Raw genomic sequence first — 21,304 nt, 5'->3', positions numbered from 1 at the left:
ACGATTCAATATTACTTGTTTTTTTTTAAAAGATTAACTTTTCTTTGAACTGGATTTAAATGCAACAAAGTGCAACATTCAACTGAGTATCTTTCTAGTTATATAATCCTGGCTCAGTTACAGTGTGTATGATGCAACAGATAAATTACATTATAAAGTGACTAAATGCAACAAACTTTGATATTCTATCGTCCCTTTTGTAGAAAAACACATTCTCAGATAGTGAAGTCAAATATAAAGGTTATGTCATTAGTGGATCTTTAACCTCGTTTCCTCAAAACCTGAATGAGTCATTCAGCTAGTCTCAGTTTTAAAGTTATACCCATAATTCTCCAGATTTCCTTCCTTTTCAAAAAGCATCCATATCTGTGTGTCTTCCTTGATTGTGAGGATGATATAATCACACCTGCAGCCATAGAGGAGCACATGATGGATTTACCTGTTGTCTCAGCTGAAACCTATGTTACTGGAAGTACTTGCTCAGAGGGAAATAAACGAGAGAGAAGACTACATCAAAAAGTAGTAGTATGGGTTTACCAAAGTTCCAGAATGATTATATTTGAAACAGTTTAGAGTTTTACTATAAAGCCCTTGATTCTTCAAGACAATCCAGTGACCTGGTTAGCTAGTACAAAGTAGCCTTACTTTTAGAGAGTCAATTATTTTATTTCTTCTCCAGGCTTCAAAAGATGATCATGGAAGAGGAGAAGCAGGACGGTGTGGCCACCAGGTGCTGTAAGAAATCCATAGTAAGAATGGTTCAGAGGCTGTCCCAGGAGGGACTACTCAGACTCTTCCGTACCACAGTTATACAAGATGGCATCAGCAAAAAGGTCAAAATAAAAGCTAATTTTTTAATATACACACTATAATTTTTAAAACTTATCAAATTTTGGCAAATCACTTCTGTATTGATGTTAGCAAAGAAATTAAGTGGATGCTGTACATGACTGGTTTAAATGACTACCGAGGGCCTTTGTATATTAGTTTTGTAGTTATTAAGATGATACCTTCAGTTATCATAGTGGGCATCAAAGTAAAGTTTCTCAGTATATTTCTATTCTATCTAGGTGGAGTTTGTGGCTCATCCTTCTGTGCTTCCCAGTGATCCACTTGTAAAAAGTGCCATTGAACAAATTCGATTTAGAATCTCCAGTTCTTACACAGTTCACAGGTTAGTAGCTAATGGACTCTTTTATATTGACTACAAACTATGCATCTACTGGGGGAGGACATTGCTTATAACCAGTGATCACGATTGCTACCTTTAGTGCCTTACCAGAAATAACAGTGGTGCAACTCATAACCTGGGACTAGGTCCCTAAGGCTTGATGAGAGAACAACAACACCTTGCATTTATATAGCACCTGCAATGTAGAAAAAATGTCCTAAGGTGCTTCATAGAGACATAAGGAGAAAATAACGTATTGAAGCAGAAGACGCGTGTCATTCGCATCTCATGACTTAGCACAGCAGGGGCACCAAACGCTGGTAGACATTCTCAACTCCATGACTGGATTTCATTTAGAGGTAGTAGAGGTGCCATTTCAAGAGATGGATCTTTTTGCCACTGGTGAGAAGTTTAAAGGATCTTTTACTCATTCAGTGAAGAATAGAGTGTTTAGAAACTGTCAAGAGCCTAGTTCTGGAAATTCCTATAATGAACTCACCCCCTCCCTTCCATTGATGACCCAGAGTTATCCAAAAGAGGGGGCACGTGCAGGGGACAAAATAATCTTCATTTCTTCATATTGGCAAAACATAGATTATTGGGGAATAGGAGTTAGTGTCTTGGGTTATGAGGGAACGGAAAGAATGTGCTGCCTTGAAAAAGAGTGAATCTCTTCCAAGATTACATACTGTTCTCCACTGATACAAGCTAATGCATAACTAGTTTGAACTTTTTTTAAGAAGTCCTTTAGAAGAGGACCAAACACTTTGAAAGTTATTGCTTTCGTTTGGCCCGTGTCACCTACCTAAAACAGAAGGGTGTGGCCATCGCCACAAGGGATCTTGCTAAATTGAAATGGGTGTACAGTCTGCTCCTTTTAATTCAAAGTTGCTTAATTCAAATTAATGGATAATTCAAATACAGCTGCTGAGTCATTTTAATATTGTTTAATTCAAAATACTGGATAATTCAATTTTTTTAACAAGAAAGGCTTCAAATTATTGGGAATAGTCTGTAGAGGAAATGTAATTATGCCAGTGCCATTACTTTTAATTCCCTTAATGAGACTGACCCAATAACTCAGGTAACCGAATCATCATATTTTTACTCGAGCTTCCGTGTCCACTAAATTTATTTTAAAAATATAAATTGATGTTTGCTATATTGTGTTCTGGCTTTTTATTTTACAGAATGAAGGCATTGCAACTCCATGCTCAGAAAGAAAAGGAAAAACAGGCAAAAGAAAGTGCTTCTATGATTGCATCGTCTGAGACAGAGCCAAACAGAAATGCAGAGACAGCCAGCAAATCCTCCACGAATAAAACTGATGAAAAAATGGGTGTCACTCCCCTGAAGAATTACCGCCCTGTTATTGGTAAGAATAGCTTACATCAGTAATTGGAGAGAGCCCTTGCATTTAACTTGTGATTGCAGAATGGACACCAATCAGTTTTAAAACCGGTTTGCTGGGAAGGATTGCTCCTTATAGAAGTCTGTGCCTGCTCTATGCTGGAGCAATCCAAAACTAAACCAACTATTCTGCCCTCTTAGCCCTGTATCTTCCTGAAACTAAAATTCAAATCACAGTTCCATCCTAGTACTGATTGTGATCTCATCAGGCTTTGATATTATTGGGTGTGTCAATGTGATATAGCATTATATAAAGTGCAGATATATTATTTCTGGCAGCAGCAGCTGCATTCTGTGGGATCAACATATAAGCCTCAGTATTCCATCCCTCAGTGAGTAGAATGTTCAGTTTTCCCTTAAAAGACACAGTGGTCTTTGTCTCAACCACCCGCTGCGTCAAAAAAAAAGTCATGCTCCTGCAAACCTCTGTATAAAGAAATTTCTCCTAATCTTTCTCCTCACTTTTTTAGTTTTCAATTGATGATCCCTCGTCACTGACTCCCCAACCAGAAGAAGTACTCTTTCCTTATTCACTCTATCAAAACCCTTCATAAATTTAAAAACCTCCATTAAATCTCCTCCTAGCCTTCTCTGCTCCAGATAAAATAGTTCACGTGTTTCAAGTCTCTATAGTTCCCATCCCTGGCATCATCCTAGTGAATCTGCACTGTACCCTCTCTATGGTTTTAATATTCTTTCTATAATTGCACAAAGCACTCTAACTGTGGCCTAACTGTTCCTTTCTATAAATGTATTTATTCTTTACTCTTGTACTCTATGCCCCTATTTATTCCCTTGTGCGTAATGCTATAGTTGTTACGCTGTAGTCATTTAATGATTTTTGCCTGAATATAGAGATCATGAAAAATACCATACCTCTTATGCTTTTGCCAGTAACTTTAAAATTTCACGTCCCCTTCAGTTCCTGGACTCGGACGCTCACTGGGCTTCCTTCCCAAAATGCCTCGGCTCCGCCTGGTCCACATGTTCCTGTGGTACATCGTTTACGGGCATCCTCTTCGGAAAACTCCAGAGGAACCGACCACTTCTCCACCTTCGGCCAATTCACCGAAAAGTGTTACAAGAGAGGCTTCAGCTACAGAAGCATCCAAGGAAGCAGCTGTCGCATCCACGTCAAATGGGACCACTGACTCTATAGTAGTTGGGAACAATCCACCTGCTAATGGAACGCAAGTGGGAACGTCGACTACAATTGAAATCGGTGATGACTGCCAGTGGGACGGGGGAATAGAACAACTGTTTGTGAAAGAGACTGGTAATTTGAGTTTTCATTATTCTCTAAAGCCCTGCTCATTGTGACAATATTGGCATGAAGGATCAGATTAAAGGAATGCTGCTCAGAAGACTATCACATCAGTGGGGCATTGTTTTGTGCTTTTCATGTGCTATCCAACAAAACAAAATGTTATTTTAGTTCACAGTTAGAATCAAATGGGGATGGTGAGAACAGGGATTTGGTGACTTGAATACCTATGCCATCCTAGGCTTCATTACAAAAATAAAACTAAAGTAACAAATTAAGTTTTAACTTGAGGAACTTCCAGTTAGTTACTGGATGACACTGCTAATTATGTTGAGAGCCTTCCCCCGAGAACTCCTTTCATTGTCAGAGTATCAGACAGGTTGCTTTACCAGCAGTGACACCTAAGTGCTATATAACATTTTTACTGTATATTCCCATTGGGTAGGAACTATAGCTGTGTACACTGCCACAAACTTTAATTGGATACTGTTATTGGAATTATACTTCTTGGCTTATCATGACTAGTCCACATCTACCATAAGCCTTTGAGAGGATTTTGGTCTGGTCATTGACTACTGAAAACAGCTTCACACTGACTGGATGTCATCGCCAAGGCAGTAGGTGTTCAGATACATCTCAAGGACATTTTGTTCTAAGCCGAAAAAGGTCTTTTTTTTAAAACCCTTTTGAAGACACATTTAAGATACTGTGTGCACTTTTGGGTACTGTCGGACGTTGAATCATTGAAAGAAGTTCAGAATGCAGAGTATCAAAGATGACTGCAGGAATTGAGTTCAAGGAGGAGAGAAGAGAGATTAAGAGGGACATAATCAAAGTTGCTAAATGATTAGAGGCATGGATAATGTAGATGTAAACAATTTATTTAACTTAAACTGTATAATCTTGAAGGCTATACCTGTAGTTGCCCCCCAACCCCTCAGTAGATTGAGTAGGTTAAGAGGAGTCCATGATGGAGCAAAGTGTACATGGTCTTTGGAGAGAAAGGGCTGGATACCTTCTCTTGTTCTTATACATATATTATATGTTCTTAAATCAAACTGAAGAAACTATGTTAGTGTAAACACTGTTGAAAGACTGTTTTAAGCAATCTGAAAGCTACCATCGTAAGTTGTATTCTGTTTTTACTGTTGTGACTGGTTCGTGTAACACTTTTTTTAAACAGTTTATGTGGACGAGGCGTCGTGGAAGAGATACAGCCCTCCTATTCCTGTTCACAGAGAGTTTGGATACGGTTGGGCTCTCATTAGTGACATATTGCTCTGTGTTCCCCTCTCTATCTTTGTCCAGATAGTACAAGTCAGCCACAAGGTAATACTATGATTTTATTTCTTTAACTTAATGTTTCATTGAGTATTAAATCTGCTATTAAAAGCCCAGTTAGAAATACAGCACTACAGATGACAGTCATATATCTGTAGGTGCCTTCTACCATTTTTGGGGGTATGAGTTAGGGAAAAAAGACAAATTACACCTGTATAATTCCTTTGCATATGCTATAATATAATATATTTGAAGATATTTTATAGGTACGATAGAAACTTGTTTGCATTCTACAAGGACCGGGGAACTGTAACATTATGGTGATTCCCTCCATTTTTTTATAGCTGTTTAAGTCTGCATAAGGTAATAGATGTGGGTGGGGAGTTGATAATAGATGTGGCTGAGGAGTTACAGTGCTGAAATTGAATTGAGTGGTTCTGCTTTTCCAAGCTGGTTTAGTGAAGCTCCAGCAATTTATGAACATTCTTAAAATCCCATGGTAGAATTAGTAACTTCAAACTGGATATATTTTATATACTTTATATACTGAATATACTTTACTGAAAGTTTGTTTGATACTTTTAATACTACCTGAAGCAGCCAAATTAATAAAATTGATAGTGATGCAAGAGTTAAAACTGCATGGCACCTCATGAAATTGCTCTGCTTGGTCAATTTCCTTGTAGATATTTTTTCCAGTTTAAATGAAAGAATGGTGTGTGATGATTTTTTGGAATATTTTAAATTATGGATGAGGTTTGAAATTGCCACTTAGAAAAATATTCTGTAAAACAAAGGCTTTAGACCTTAATAAATGCAGTTAGTGTTATACCCTTCTTATGTAAAGTTTCGTTTTCCTAGCCCCTACACCCATTGTTCACACTGACTGCTGAAGGGCTGGAGCTGGCAGAACATTTAAGTTTTATCACTATCCTCTCAACTAATTTAAAGCTGTGAAATATTTCTCCAAAGCAGAAAGATTTTTTTTAATCTGACGACTTCTCAGCTGCATCAATTTTTAAACAGCAAAACAAACTGAATCACAGGTTCATGTTCTTAAACATTAGCTGTAGGAGTTCTGAGTTTAAATTTCTTTTGAAAGCATTATGGTAGCAAACTGGATGTTCAATAGTTGTATAAAGGATTGTGGTAGGAGTACATGCACAGGCTTTCTGTGGAGTTGTTGATGTTGACTTTTTATTTCATTCCTATACTTTTTTCGCCTTTTTTAATAGGTTGAAGATCTGGACGATTTTTTAAATGATCATTTCATGAAGCACACTTTGATCAGGAACCTGCCCCAGCCCATGAGGCAGCAGCTTCTTTATAAGCGGTAAGAGCTGTCAAGTTTATTTTCAAAATTCATACTAATCTCTGACTGTATAAGCTTCATCTGTGTTAATAGCCATTTGTTTTAGCATCAAAATTGGTTCACTAATGAATGTGTCACTTTGTGTTAAACAACAAAAAACTTTAAATACAAGTTTTTGATGAAATTTTGTACCTGAGGTAAGAGGAACAAAGCTCCTGTTACAGGCACCCAGTATTGGCACCAAGCACTTCCAGCTCTGGTAAAGAAAGCTCAATTAGGAGCAGAATACGGCTCCCTCTCTACCACCTACAGAACATTGCTTCCGAGTACAAATTTTCCCCTTTTCGCGTATCAATCAACTCTATGGCCTCCTTCAGTGAGCTCACCAGTTTAAGCTTCTACAACCAGCAATTTTGATTTGAGTAATAATTGGTTGGCACAGTACTGTTCAAAGCAAGTGGAAGATTTAACATCCATCTGCAAAATATTTAAATTCATTAGCTGGCAGTATGTTCAGCCAAGATGGAGACAGTATAGGACTCTTTGTAACGTGGGTTGTCACGTCATTAATCCTTTGAATATTGAGTATTTATTGAATCTATAAAAATACCATCTTTGTTATGAAAAAGAATATTTAGGAAATACTTTATATAACAATGAGAGGGACCTGGATCATTTGCTAATCACAGAAATGATGCATGCCAATAAACAGTAATAATATAATTATATCTAGGTGTGGAAATGTTGAGATTTCTGAGAATTGAACACCTTGCTCCTGAGAAACTCAAAACTACAAAGAATATTTTTGTTGTTTACAGGAGATACATATTTTCTTTCTTTGAGAGTTTGCAACGCCTGTGTTACATGGGATTGTTGCAGTTTGGTCCAACTGAAAAATTTCAAGAAAAAGACCAGGTAAGATTTCAGTGAAGGATGTTGAAGATTACAAAATCAGAAAAGCATCAGTACATGTAGATGTTGCATTGTTGGCTCTGAATAAGGCTTGCGCTGTTTTAGCTAATTTCCGAGAATTTCACTGTCAGTCTAAGTGGGTTGTGTGAGTCAGTTTCAGAACATCGTCACTGTGGGGCTGTCTTTGTGTGTTACTCTTTTCCTATGATTTGAACTGGGATTCCTTGGCAGCACGATCGTGCACATTAGCTTACACCGTGCACACAGTCTGCTTCTGTGGCAAGTTCACAATTCTGGAAGTCAAGGAGGAGTTGCCAAACAGACATTAGGGGCCTGATTTTAGCAGGCCTGCGGGTTTCCGGCGGGTTGGGTTTCGGGAGCGTGGTCAACACGCTCGTTGAAATTAGTGGGTTGCCCGCGCGATCGTAGCAGGCAACACACTAATAGGAATCAATTACCTGCTCCTCCGGGGTCCGCGCTGCTGGTCTGCGCGTCGGGCGGGCTGCGCATGCGCAGTACGACCTGTCAGCTGGAGGCGCTCTATTTAAAGGGGCAGTCCTCCACTGACAGATGCTGCAACCAATGGAACAAATTACAGCATGGAGCAGCCCAGGGGGAAGGCTGCTCCCAGTTTAATGATGCCTCACCCCAGGTATCATCAGATGGGGTGAGGAGGAGGGCGAAGACAGAGATCTTCCACCCGGCGGGCGGGAGGAAGCGGCCAGCCCCTGCCACCAAGAAGGCCTGGCTCGAGGTGGCAGAGGGGGTCACCTGCGCAACCAACATATCGCCCACCTGCATACAGTGCAGGAGGTGCTGCAATGACCTCAGTAGGTCAGCCACAGTGAGAACACGAAGTCTTTCCCCTACACTCCATCTGCCACAACACTGCCCCAACCCCACATCTCCTTCGGCACCGCCAACACTACTCTGTCACATCACCCCTCATACCCACTCAAACCCCATCCTCATCTTACCTCCACCTACTCACCTCGCCAGTACTCATCCTGCCACTAACACGCAACCCAATCCTCATACAATCTCATGGCTCTATCCCATACTCACCCTCTCGTGCATCTCCCTCACGGCCAGCCTCACTCAACCTGCCACCACCTGTGCTGCAGCCACAGGGCATGCATCACATATGTGCAGTAGGCAGCGTAAGGCAAATGTTTCGTGAGCATGAAGGGGGTGCACAAGGGTGTCGGAGGGTTTGCCATGGGTGTTACCCATATTGAATTTCAGAGCAACAAACAGCACACATTATATTGGCACCACCACTGCCATGTCTCCGCGAATCCTGTCTGTTGTGTCCAATAATGCCCGCTCCTGGGTATCACTATGAGGACCCACCACTGATGCCACCCATCGTGTTACTGCAGAGTAGGTGCAGGTGTATTTGCAGGGCTCTTCCGCGCAGACGACTGAGAGACATCGGCGGTGTAGCCGGCTGCACCCTGGAAGGATGCGGAGGAGAAGTTGTGGAGGGCAGTGGTGACTTTGACAGCGACAGGTAAGCAGTTGGTGCTGGGGCCAGCCAGGAGCAGCTCGGCATGAAAGAGCCTGCAGATCTCCACGACTACATGTCGAGCGAATCTGCGCCTCCGTGTGCACTGCTGCTCGGAGAGGTCCGGGGAGCTGCGCCTCGGTCTGTGGACCCTGTGGCGAGGGTAGTGCCCTCTGCGATGCGTCTCTCTCTGCGGTAGCCCTCCCTCCTGCTGTGCAGGTGGGCGTGCAACAACACCGTGTTGGGGGGCTCCACGTCTCTGCGGCGGACGGCGTGGACTGCGAGGCTGCTGGGGCTGGTCATGCTGTTCGTCCTCCGAGGGTGTCCACGCACCACCCATCTGGCAGGTGTTGGTCTGAGGGGTTGTGCAGGGTAGGTGGGTGGTTCCTCGGACTGGGGCTGCGGTTTCGTGTCGGTCTGTCCTCTGGCTTGGCGGGGGGCGGTGGGGGGCAGGGGTTGCCCTATGTGACGCGGTGGCCTCCCGCGTGGGTGAGGGCTCTCCCCCGTGGAGTGCACCTTGGCACCTGCCACAGGCTGCTGGCTGCAACACGCCTGGTTGGGGAGAGACTGTTTCCCCCAGTGTGTGAAACACTCTGCGATGCAGGTGAAATCCCACACTTCCTCTTTTGACAGCTGATTCAGCTCATTAACTGACCTCAACAAGCAAGGTAAGTACTCTCAAGTGGAACCCCGCTGGCTTTAATTGCCTGCGGGATTCCCACCAGTGGGGGCCACGCACGCAGACCCGCACGTCATCGGGGAACCCGGAAGTGGTCGGGATCGCAGCGCGATCCGGTCACGTGACCGCATGTCGGGATTTTCGGGGCCCCCCCGCTGGAAACCCGACGCTAAAATCGAGCCCTAGATTCTTTCCCACATGGAGAGAAAATGAGACACGCATCATTCTCTGCTCACTATTCTTAGTATCTGGTTACAGTACAGCATTGCAGAGGTCTTGCAGCAGGTTGCTTCCTTAACCGAGTGTTAAGGTTGGAAGAACCTAGAAGAAGGGAAAAAAATAACTTTAGTATGTAGTACATTATAATGTTAATGTTTATATTCCATTTAACATAATAGAAATTTATTTAACTGTGAAAAGTTCATTTAGGGTGGTTTTTATTTGGTTGGCATCTAAATCCTATTTGACTTGTAACCCTTCTACAAGCCTGTACTTGGATTTACACTTGCAATTAAGTCTAGAGAAAAAGTACCCAGAGTTGTGTTGGCCTGTAATTATCTACCATTTTTTTTCTTAACAATGACCAATTGTTCTAATTTTATTTTAAATAAAATATAAATGAACCTACAAAAGAATCTAACTAAAGCTGTGTGATTTCAAAACTATTAATGGTAGTGATTACTTAATTTTTTTTGACAGCTTGGCTGGATGAGTGAAGGGTAACACTAAAGTAACACTGAAAAACAACAGATCAAAATGAATGAGTTTAAAGATATAAATATATATGATTTCTCATCCCTCTCTTTCCTTCCCCATCCCGTCCATACAAAGAGTTTCCACATGGCATTAATTTGCACATTTCTTAGGGAAGGAGACAGGCAGACAGCCTTTTACAAGGCTTCTGCCAGTGGTACTTCTTTAAGCAGTGCACAAGAGTGACCTAGTGAAATTCATCCTGCAGTGTCTCCTTCCCCTCCCCACCTTGGTCCAGCTGTACTACCACACCAACAGGCTGCACTACTGGGCTGCTCAAATAATTCCACATTGTGTGAATATTATTTGCCATAAAATGAAACCTGAAACTGCAAATTGACCTGTGATTTTTTTTTTTACCCTAGATTTTCATTTATATCAAAAAGAATGCCATGATTGTCGATACTACTAGTTGTGATCCACATTACAACTTGGCCAGAAGCAGCCGACCATTTGATAAACGTTGCTACGCTCTCAGTTGTTTGCAAGACGTAGAAAGCTTCTGGTTTGACCTTATGTGTGTCTGCCTGAATACACCGCTAGGTAAGCACAGTGCCAGACCATCCATTCTTGCTCAGTAGTCTTCTTTTCTCTTTTTCTCAAGCTTGTTATGTTAAATGTATTGTAGATCTGTTTAATGAAATTTGGTTGTACTTGTGCTGAAACAGTAATTTTCGTCCTTGAAATGCCCACCAAATGATTGGGTACTCTTTAATATTTCTACAGATATGTATTCCAGCTCTTTATCAATCTAGCAGAGAACCATCAACCAGTGAATTCCAATATTGTTTAGATACATTTAGTCTAGATGAGCTCTGTGGCTGGGCTTTTTTTCCTGAATCCCATGCTGTAGCTGATAAGTGTGCCACTTACACTGCACCTCGCACAAAAAGTAGCAACATCATTTGATCCTTTGATTTAACTCCTAGTTGTAAAGTTCAGAGAACTTAGGCTGATGATTAAGGTGCTTTCTTCCTATGCAGCAATGGGGAGGAATAGTGCTTTGACCCAGAAGGAGTGCTATGGAGAGATCACAAAGGTAATGGGCTGAGTTTGGTTAGATTGTGTACTTGGTGATCTTGACTGTCCTTGTATGAGTTTATTGCTACACAGTGCTATGCATGCTTTGGCCACACAGTGTCACTAACTGTCAAACGGTCAATACGGGAGCAAGGAATCACAAGGGTCAGTAATATAGTGCTTTGGTCAGCAGAGAATTCCAGGGATTATTGTGAACAAATTTACTGCAGTAAAAAAGACAAATAAGATCTTATCTGACATCCTGTGTGTGGTTCTGATCACATAATTTAAAGGCTTCCCTTTAAAAGTTTATAGAGGTGAGCAACAAAGATTGTTGCAGGTATCAGGGTTTTAAATTATGTGGAAACACAACCAAAGTTGGGGCTTGTTTCCTTTGGAAAAGAGGAAACTTTGAGAAAACCTAATTGACGTTTTTAATATAATAAAAGGGACTGACAAAATTGATCCAGACAAATTCACTGTGGCAAGGGTTCAAATAAGAGGGCACACAAGTTTAAAAATTAGGAATAAAAACACATGCTGGAAATGTACAGCAGATTAGTCCACATGTGGAAAAATAAGTTTCTATTTCCAATTTCCAGCATTTGCAATTTTTCTTTTTATTAAAAAATAGAAGTAAGCCAGGTCGTTGGGCAGAACTTTTTTACCCAAAACATAAGAGTTGTGGAAATAAGTTATCAGGGAAAGACTTTGAAACGGACAGTATAAATGGGTTCAAGAAACAATTAGATTCACTTGTGGAGTAGATTATTTGAGAAATGTGGCGAGAAGGCAGGTTGGTGAGGTTGATCTGTGAAAAGTGGACAGGATTATTGGGCCTTTTCCTTTCCCTAAAAATTCTTACTTAAGTAACGCATCTGTTTCTGTTTGCAGGAGTTATTCGGTTTCCTCGCTTAAACAAAAATGGTGGTCAGGCAACACAAGAGGGAGCAGAGGACTCTGTGCTTAACTCAGCGATAGAACAGGACACAACTGCTAAGAACACCCTGGAGCACAAATGTGCCCTGCTGGAGTACACCACGTGTGTTTTGCTTTTAATACATTCAAATTAGAGTTCACATTAGACTTTGAATTATTCAAATAAAAACGAGCTGTCATGTGCTGTTCATTTTGCTAGCTTCCCCACCCCCCCCCCCTTCCCTACACCAGTGGTTTGGCAGTATTCCTGAAATACGAAATGAATGTACTACGTTACATAAATTAGTTGCTTGTGCGTTCGTGCTCTATCTCGTTCGCCCCCCCATCCACCGTTCATTCTGTGACGTTATATTGAAGGCAGTTTGAATTGGTGTTAAAATTCATATTAGGACAGGCCAATGTTGCTTTTAGTGATTTCTATTCTCAATCTCTCCAGGGGTAGTCGGAAGTTGGTGGATGATGGGAAACTACCTGGTGATGGTCTGGGAGCAGCTGGTCTGGATTCTAGTTTCTTTGGACATCTGAAACGAAACTGGATCTGGACCAGTTATATTATCAACAATGCTAAAAAGGTAAGTGTTCTAAATGTAAACAGAAATTTGCATTTAAAAAGTTCACACTACGAGGGACTGGTCCTGGGACTGACTGACTGACTGACTAGCTGTTCAGTGACCACCTAAGAAGGCTGCAAACCTTAATTTCCAAAATTGTAATAATAATTTACAGTTTCCTTGTTTAATTTTTTAACTTTTTAAAAATATGTATTTTCTGTCCTTCTCAGATCAGTGCTTAACTGACTTTGCAAATTTGCTGGAGCGGCTTTCCAAAACAGGACAACATTTTGGTGTAAATAGGGCTCAAGTAATTGAAAAACACACAATATTATTTCTTACATTTTCATCTTTGTGTCACACCATCGGTAATGATTTCAAAGCTGTCGTCTTTGAGGACGATTTTCGGGACACCCGTCGTATAATAATTTGAATGTATTGTCCGACCACATGATTTTCCTTTTCCTCATCTCTGTTTAATGGCCTTCAATTCCTTTTTCCCTGCTATCAGCATCTGTCACATTAAACCAGCTTCTGCTAGCATATGAACACAATACAACATCCAATTTCACTGGCTATGAGATTTGGTACGTGCTACAGCCAGTTCCACTAACCTCTATCAGAAGTCTTGCTGATATTTTAAACTAGTGCCAAGCTGTGGATTAAAATGTGCCTGAATTTTGGAGGGGAAGAGGTTCATGTTGCATTCAGGGCCGGAGCCTTTACCACTACCTTGTATTGTCAACTCGTGCAAAGGTTGAAGGAAGCTGCCTTGCATTATTGGATGTAATTGCAAAGTACAAAATGACTGATGCACCAATATCTGTAATACCTAAGGCTGCTAAGTACTTAAGCCATTCCCCTCATCCTTTTCCTATCACAGTTCCAGTCCTCAAATTGCTTGAGAAATGTCATCATGATCCTTGACTTGAGCTTGCTGAGAGTTCACCCTATAAGCACCTGTTAAGCAGCTGGAAGTTGTGTTTCAGTGAGTGAGATTCAGCGACTAGAGGCAACCATTTTACATTGGGTACTGCAAACATTGGCTTTGATGTGAGGTCGGGTAACAGAAAACTTAATGGGGGGGAGTAAGAAACTAACTTTACAAAGTATTATAATTGTTATCCCTGGGCTTTCATTCCAATAAGGCCTGAAAGACAAAACAGACATTTTCAGAAAATATCAGTCCTATCATTATCATATTAAATAGTTTTCACTGCTGTTAAATACATATATTCTGGAATGGGTTGGATAAAATAGGTAAGCGAGCAGCAAAATGACAGATGGAATTTAATGCAAACAAATGTAAAGTACTGTACATAGGAAGAATAAAAATATGCAACACATATACTCCATGAAATGTGTTGAAATAGTGAAGGATGAAGCAGAAAGAGACCTAGGAGTCTTGGCAGACTCATTGCTCAACATCTCTACAACCAATTCAGAGCAGCAACCAACAAAGCCAGTAGAACACTGAACTACATAGACAGAACAGAAGAATAGGTCAAATGAAATTGTGACCAAACTGTGCAGTGCTCTGGTCAGACCACACCTTGCATACTATGTCCAGTTCTGGTTGCTGAGGCTTAAGGAAGACATTCAAGTGCTGGAGGCAGTGCACAGAATAGCTACAAGGGCGAGCCCTTGTGTTAAAGGTCTGAGTAATGGGAAAATGTTGGAGAAATTGGGCTTTTAAGCCTGGAAGGGAGACATCTGAGAGGTGATCATTTGTATGTTTACAAAGGAGTTAAGGGAATGGAAAAGGTAAATCTGGAATATTACTTTAAGTTAAATAGTAAGTATAGAACAAGTGGACATAGATTCAACCTAGTAAAAGGTAAATTTAGGACTGTTGTCAAGAAATTCTTTACAGAAAGGGTGATCGGTGCATGGAAGAGTAGTGGAGGTGAAATCCCTGAAATCCTTTAAGAACCAATTGGATGCTGAAATGAGGGGACTTTAGGATCTTTCTGGGTGCATGAACTAAGATACTTTGAATGGCCTACCTCACCTTTAACTATCTTGTGGTGATGTTCACTGGAGTGTGAATACAATGCAAGCAGGTAATCAGAACAATTGTGCTTTTCCTTTAGGCCAGTTTAAAGCAAACTTTTTTTAACCCAGCTTTGCTTCTTTTATAGAGCCTCAATATCCCTGAGAGCAGCTCGGTGCGATTACAGAGCTTCTTGAACAAACATTCCCTCCCCCTCGGTGTTGCAGGTGAAATATATTTATCTTGAAAATGAGTCTCAGTACAATATGGTTCTGTGTTATATACTTAGTATGAAATTTCTCTAATCTGTTGAGTAGTTTTCAAACGAACCTGGATTAATGGCCTCACAAGGGAGTATAGAACCCTCATTAAATGTTGAATTGAGACTGGAATATATTCCTGAAAATGTCGTGAGCCCAGGATGTTTAATGAAAACTTCAAAAGTCACGTTATAGTGATTTGAGATGGTGAAATTCATGTCTACAGCAGTTTATTCATAACTCTGTTTTTGAAGAACTGAAACCATGCTATCTGCATACAAATCCCTCTGTGATGCTCACACTTTGGAAAAGCATTGCAGATAATGCCACTGAAAAGATGGAAGCTGATTTGCAGCTTGTCTTTTCTTAGATAATAGTAAGCAGATTTGGTTACATCAGATTTTCTGCCTTGCAAGCTGGAACGTTCTGATGGCCAAGCCTGATCACATAGGATGCATGTCAATATAAATCGTGCATAATCTCAACCAAATTTGCCTGTACTGGAGCCAAATCCAAAATGTATCTATTTTCCAGATAGGCTTGAAATGCTCTAACTGGATTGGAATTATTCAGAAATATTCATTACTGCCTTTTATTCTTTGAAAAGTGAGATGCTGATATCAGTCACTCCAGAGGCTGGTCTTGTTCATTATTGAGAAGGAAGATCAGAGGGCAAGTGCCCCTAAACTATACTTCTGCACTCAACTAGTGGACACCTAAGAAGTAATATTGGCTGATATTTGGGGGATGACTGCCTGCCTCCTCCCATGGCCAAGTGATTGGTGCTGAGAATGCTAAGGGGAGAAAATTTACAGGGCTATGGGGATTGGGACTAAATGGATAGTGCTTTCAAAGAGCTGGCACAGGCATGATGGACCGAATGGCCTCCTCCTATGCTGTACCTATGAAAATGAAATGTTTTTCTCTTTGCCTCTTTTTCTCCTAAGAATAAGGGTGAAGCATGCCCTTTATGGTAAAATCTATTTTCTCCCCTTACTCGTTCCACTGGTCTTTGTTTGTCACGTGCCATTGCCAATAATTTGCTCAAGGCTTCTTTGTGTCTCGTCAGATTTCTGTTTGACTTACTGGCACACTATATCTGTTGCTGTTTACTTGGGAGAAAAATTTTTTTTTGTCATGATTGTACTGTTTTCCTTTGGTTAATTGACAAAGTTTGGAAGTTAGAACAGAGGGTTCCCAGGAATGTGTCAGTATTTGGCTGGGACCCCCCACACACAAAATAACAGATGCCCCTTATTCAACTAGTAATTTGATTGTATATAGGGGAGTGCAGTAGAGATAGTGCTAATAGGCATTGCTTTTGTGATTTAATTGCTTTTCATTTTTTATGGTATCCAGGAAATAAATTCAATATGTTAGGGGTGCTCAGGTCTGTGCAAGGACCTCTTGCCGCGAATAAGGAAGAAGTTCGAATTGAAAAAGAATACAGTGTGGGCAGAAATAAAAGAGTAGCTGGTGGAAAAGGACAGAAAAGAAAACGATCTGAAAAGGAGAGTGGGAAGAAGCAAAGAAAAAAGAAAAGGAAAGGTGAGATTTTACCACTGCAGATTTTGGCCTATTAAATCCTGTTTTTTGAGACGGAGGAACAATTATTTCATAGGCTGCTATAGGATGAAAGTAGTCTGTATGCCTATTCGTGTGTTCTGACCATTACTGAGCAAAATAGCACATTTCCCTTGGTGTTGCTCATGGTAAATTGGAGGATATGCATTTCATACCATGTAATGTACAATGTATTATTCTGCTGCTGAGTGGAGGGCTTTGTGTCACTTGGCTTGTCTCATTAAGGCCACAAGGTCTTATTGCTGTGAATATGCATACCGTGAGGTCCATTAGAAAGTATTTTCTGTTGCTAACTAAACACCAGTGATGGAGCGGGTGAATATTGTGAACAAACATTAATTAAAGTTGGGAAGTGAACACTGGTTCTATGGCTTCAGCGCTCTTCTGCTTAATGACTGTTGTAGTACGTTTTTCCCTTTATAACAATAATTCTTCACTGATATTTGCAGAGGAAGTACCACAACAGGATAAGACAAAGAGGTTTCCCTTCCGAGATGATGCTGATAGGAGTGCGCTGCGTCGCATGACCAAACTCCGTGTAACCTGGACTGCACAGGAAGACAGTCTGCTTATGCTTTGTCGAGTAGCCAGCCATGTTCTTAACAAAAAGGTAAGCAATTAAATATCTATTGTTGAAAAATGCATAACATTGAAAAATAATGCTAATGGTGTAGTGAGTTATCGCACTGCTCTTTTAGCCTCCGTGACCTGGATTTGAATCCAGCCCAAATTAATGTGTTGAAAGTTTCTACTGCCTGACAGTCATAATGGTTCAGCATGAAATGGATTGTAGACTTTACCCAGTTCCAAATGGATTTGGCCTTGCATCACAGAACTGGTCATAATTTAGCACAAATTTGAACTAAATTGGTGATGTCACTTAAGAGTAAAGGACAACCAGTGTGGGAAGTGGAAAGATTCACGCTGATTGGGATGGAGCAGAGGGAATTTTTTTCTTTGCCTGCAAGAGTGGGAAAATTGTTAGGAGTGTTTCTCTTGGGCCTCTCTTACTTCAAGTGGTTGGTTCAGAGAGGTATTGGCAGCAGATCATGATGTGAGACCTAGGGAAGAAAAATGGAGGGAGGGAGCTTACCTTCAGACTTAATAATAAAAAAAAATGTGTGGAACAAAACTGCTTCAATCCACCTTTTCAAATTAAAATCACCTTTTAATATAAACTGTGTTTGGTGATAATTCTATGCAATATGTTCAGTCCTTTCATCACATTTCTTGTGCACAAAAAAAAAGCAATGACAAGTATAGAATCTGCCTAAAAATTACTTTGATAAAATTTTAAGAATTTGGAGGCGTTTTAAATATTAATAGCTTTATTTTAAAAAAAATCTTTTTGCCTTCTTACTTGTGATTTGAGTTTCCTGCACAGGTAGAGCCGTGACAATTTATAAGGTGGCTTAGGGCATCTGTAATACTGAGTATTGTCCTCACTGCTGTCGAGAATACTATAGGAACAGGAGTAGGCCAGTCAGCCCATCGAGCCCATTCCGTCTTTCAATTAAATGCTCCTGTAAGACATGGTCCCTGTAAGTATCTTAATTTCCATTTACTCCTGTAATCAAGAGCTGCTATTAGCATTTTCATACATACAATTGTAAATGCTTTCACACAGAAGACCTAAAAATAATATGGTAATCTATTCTGTTAATCAAGGAATGTTCAAAGATTCCTTTAAAGGACTGCAGTCTGTTAGCGGACCATGCAAATATTTTTCGTCATTCAGATCCCAGTTTCTACAGATATCCACACCCACGTCTTCTCCAGATCGTAATTGCCTATCTTGGGCAAGCTATCACGCAAGATGTGGGGAGAACTCATAACAGTCAGCAACTCATCCCTGAATCAGATCTCCTGGTGGTATAGGCCGGGGGAGAATGGCATTTCAACCAGGCTGTGACAAGATGAGTCCTGGAAACTTGCACAGGTAAATCTGGGTTAAACATAAATTTGCACAATTTTGAAACAAAATGTCTTGTTGCATTTAGGTGAAGGGGCCCTTTGTTCCTTGGCAAACTGTGAGAGATGTCATGCACGATTATTTTGAAGTGGCTTTGGATAAAACCTCTCTTGCTGTCGGCCGTCGATCCCGCTACATCCTCAAGAATCCACAGACTATGCTTAACTATAGGTGAGGCCACTGCTGTTGAAGAGTAAATTCTGGCAAGTATCAGTCACAAGAAGTGTTAAAGCATGATGCAGCAATGTGTTCTATTTTATAATATTTAAATCTTTTCTCGATATTGTAACATTGCGGACTTTTTTCAGAACCAATCCCATAGGGCTTTTTAGAGCAGCAAGGGAAGTTTCTTTGTAACTACCGATCTAAATCCACAGTTGTTTCAGCCTCTGCACCTTCTGTAATTAATTTGTCTAGTCTTGTACTTCCTCTGTGCTGTCTATACAGATGTTTTTGCGGTCTGGACCAGAGACTTTACACGATTCTGTCACTGAGTCATGTAAACAATTGTTCTTGAATTAATTTTTATATTACTTGTATCAATTAATGGATCAATCTTAATAGATTCACAACTACGATTCAAGAAGAACACCTTTTTCCTTTCTCCCCTCTTACCTCCCACCATATTCACAGTTGCACTCAGGAAGCCCTGAATCATTTGCCTTGAATAACCAAACATATTAAATAGAACATTTTGTAACTTAAAAGCAATCAATTTTAAACAGAAGAACTATTCTTTCCAACCAATCGCAATACACATACCTATAGAACACAGTTTGTTTAAATATTTTTGCTGTGGAATGGGTGATACTATTGGTTGGACCTTCCCTTTCACCTCTGTGATCCAGTTTAAATCCAGCCCATAATGACCAGATTCAAGTCTCTTCTGCCGCCTTACTGTAAGGGTCCTATGGTAAATGAGTTTCGGCAGTCTTAATACAGCTCCAAGGTGGGCATAGGCCTACAGCACAAAACTGACCCAAATTTAGCACTGATTGCAATGCCACCCAGACAGGCGTAAGGGTGGCTGGTGTGGGATATGGCTTCTGAGGTTGGGGCAGAGTAGAGGGAGCTTTTTACATTGTGTCTAGCTGTGCCATCTGGGATTGTTTGATGCTGATACAGGGTGACTGAAATTACCCAGCACTAATATCTTTCATCATGATGAACACAAAAATTTAAATATATACATTTTTTGCTGAGGGAATTTTGGAATTCCGTAGTGGTGGCGACCCAGAGTGATGTACCACCATATGGTAGATTACGAGTTTCCACCTGTACTTCTCAGTGTCCTGGTATTTTCTCAAGCTCCATTGTGGGGTGGCACTATGTAGCGGGCAAGTTTTTTCTTTGCAGTGAGTACAGAAAGGAGAGTCACGTAGACTGCTTTCACCTCTTTCCTGCTCCCCATTGTCACTGCTGTGGGCAGGAACCAGCCCACCTTTTTCTGGGGGTGGTACGTGACACTGGGAAGTCCAAGAAGGGGAAGTAGAAAAGGTAGACTTGGCCACTTTTTGATCTTCTTTCCCATTCATGTTCATTTGATGATGCCCCTAGATAATTAGTATGCTAACAGATGTGGTTATGAAAGTTATATTAAATATGATATTCAATTTCAGATTATTACATGAAACAGAGCTGAATCTATAATCATGATTTTAGGTTTTTCCAAACGTGTCCAGTACCCACTGGCTATTTTAGTGTAGCTTTTAAAATAGTAAATGCTTTACTCGTTCTACTTTTATTAATGTTTGCAGAATTTGTCTTGCTGAAGTCTATGAAGACCATGCTTTAATCGATGAAATTATGAATAAAAAGAACGATTATCAGGACAGCAAGGTAACTAGGAGCACAGCGGTGCATTATTTTCTTCCAAGATGGACCTTTGGATAATGGAGAGCAAACTAGTCTTTGTATTAAAGATTCAGTGTGGTAATGATTACAAGGGAATGGTCAATTCAAGCTTCGCATACAGTATCCCAAATGATTTAGAACTGTCACCCAAACCCCCAGGTTAGGCTACCTGCTCAAAATCTCTCCTTGTTGTTAAGTGTTCTCGATAGATGCACTTGACAGCCCCCAAAGTGCTTATAGTTTGACCTAATGACAGCAACGATGCAACCTGGTCAAATTTGATTATTCTGATTCATCATTGGCTCAAAAATTGACAAAAATGGTTTTCAGACAATTAGAGAATTTTGCTGGATACATGTCCCAGCTCCAGACAGGACAAAAATGGCCAGCCCAAAGAGTTCACACTGCCTTGAGCTGGTGATGCTGTGTTTACCTTTATGGGTGGTGGGGGGGCTATTTCTTTCCCATCTGTGCTATTTGTAGCTGTTGGTGTTGATGGTACCTGTCTGTACAATATGTCCTTGCAATCAGATGTTCTTGTGTTGAAACAACTGCTTTAAATTGCACAGGTTTGTGCAGCGGAATTTAAAGAATTTGTAGGAAGACTGAGGCAGAAATTCAGCTCCGCAATAGGATCTGGAAATATTGAAATTCCAAATACGCTGCAGGAATTATTTGCCAGGTAAGGTGCTGATTACAGGTTCCTATATGAAACTATATGTACGTGGTATGATGAAATAATAGCATTTAATTTTGATAACTGTATCACTTTCTGTTTACGGTGTGCTCCCAGTAGTGTTGCAAACGCATATTTGTAAAGTTGAGGGTTTGTACATAATTGT

General features: G+C 40.6%; 1 protein-coding gene across 3 annotated transcripts in view; it reads left to right on the top strand.

Annotated features, from left to right (window-relative positions):
- LOC137340707 (general transcription factor 3C polypeptide 1) overlaps nt 1–21,304 on the top strand; it is a 56,574-nt gene that overhangs the window by 16,109 nt on the left and 19,161 nt on the right. For all 3 annotated transcript variants that reach the window (XM_068003393.1, XM_068003392.1, XM_068003391.1), the window contains exons 12-27: nt 680–833; nt 1,071–1,174; nt 2,362–2,546; nt 3,504–3,857; nt 5,029–5,174; nt 6,362–6,459; nt 7,257–7,353; nt 10,655–10,832; nt 12,204–12,351; nt 12,685–12,820; nt 14,941–15,019; nt 16,412–16,600; nt 17,086–17,246; nt 18,637–18,779; nt 20,366–20,447; nt 21,032–21,144. In XM_068003393.1, the coding sequence (XP_067859494.1) occupies nt 680–833; nt 1,071–1,174; nt 2,362–2,546; nt 3,504–3,857; nt 5,029–5,174; nt 6,362–6,459; nt 7,257–7,353; nt 10,655–10,832; nt 12,204–12,351; nt 12,685–12,820; nt 14,941–15,019; nt 16,412–16,600; nt 17,086–17,246; nt 18,637–18,779; nt 20,366–20,447; nt 21,032–21,144 (2,367 nt within the window). The remainder of the gene's footprint in view (nt 1–679; nt 834–1,070; nt 1,175–2,361; nt 2,547–3,503; nt 3,858–5,028; nt 5,175–6,361; nt 6,460–7,256; nt 7,354–10,654; nt 10,833–12,203; nt 12,352–12,684; nt 12,821–14,940; nt 15,020–16,411; nt 16,601–17,085; nt 17,247–18,636; nt 18,780–20,365; nt 20,448–21,031; nt 21,145–21,304) is intronic.

The sequence above is a fragment of the Heptranchias perlo genome, chromosome 22 (assembly GCF_035084215.1).
Source record: "Heptranchias perlo isolate sHepPer1 chromosome 22, sHepPer1.hap1, whole genome shotgun sequence".
In the NCBI taxonomy this organism is placed as follows: Eukaryota; Metazoa; Chordata; class Chondrichthyes; order Hexanchiformes; family Hexanchidae; genus Heptranchias; species Heptranchias perlo.
This window is presented reverse-complemented; position numbering and strand designations above follow the sequence as displayed.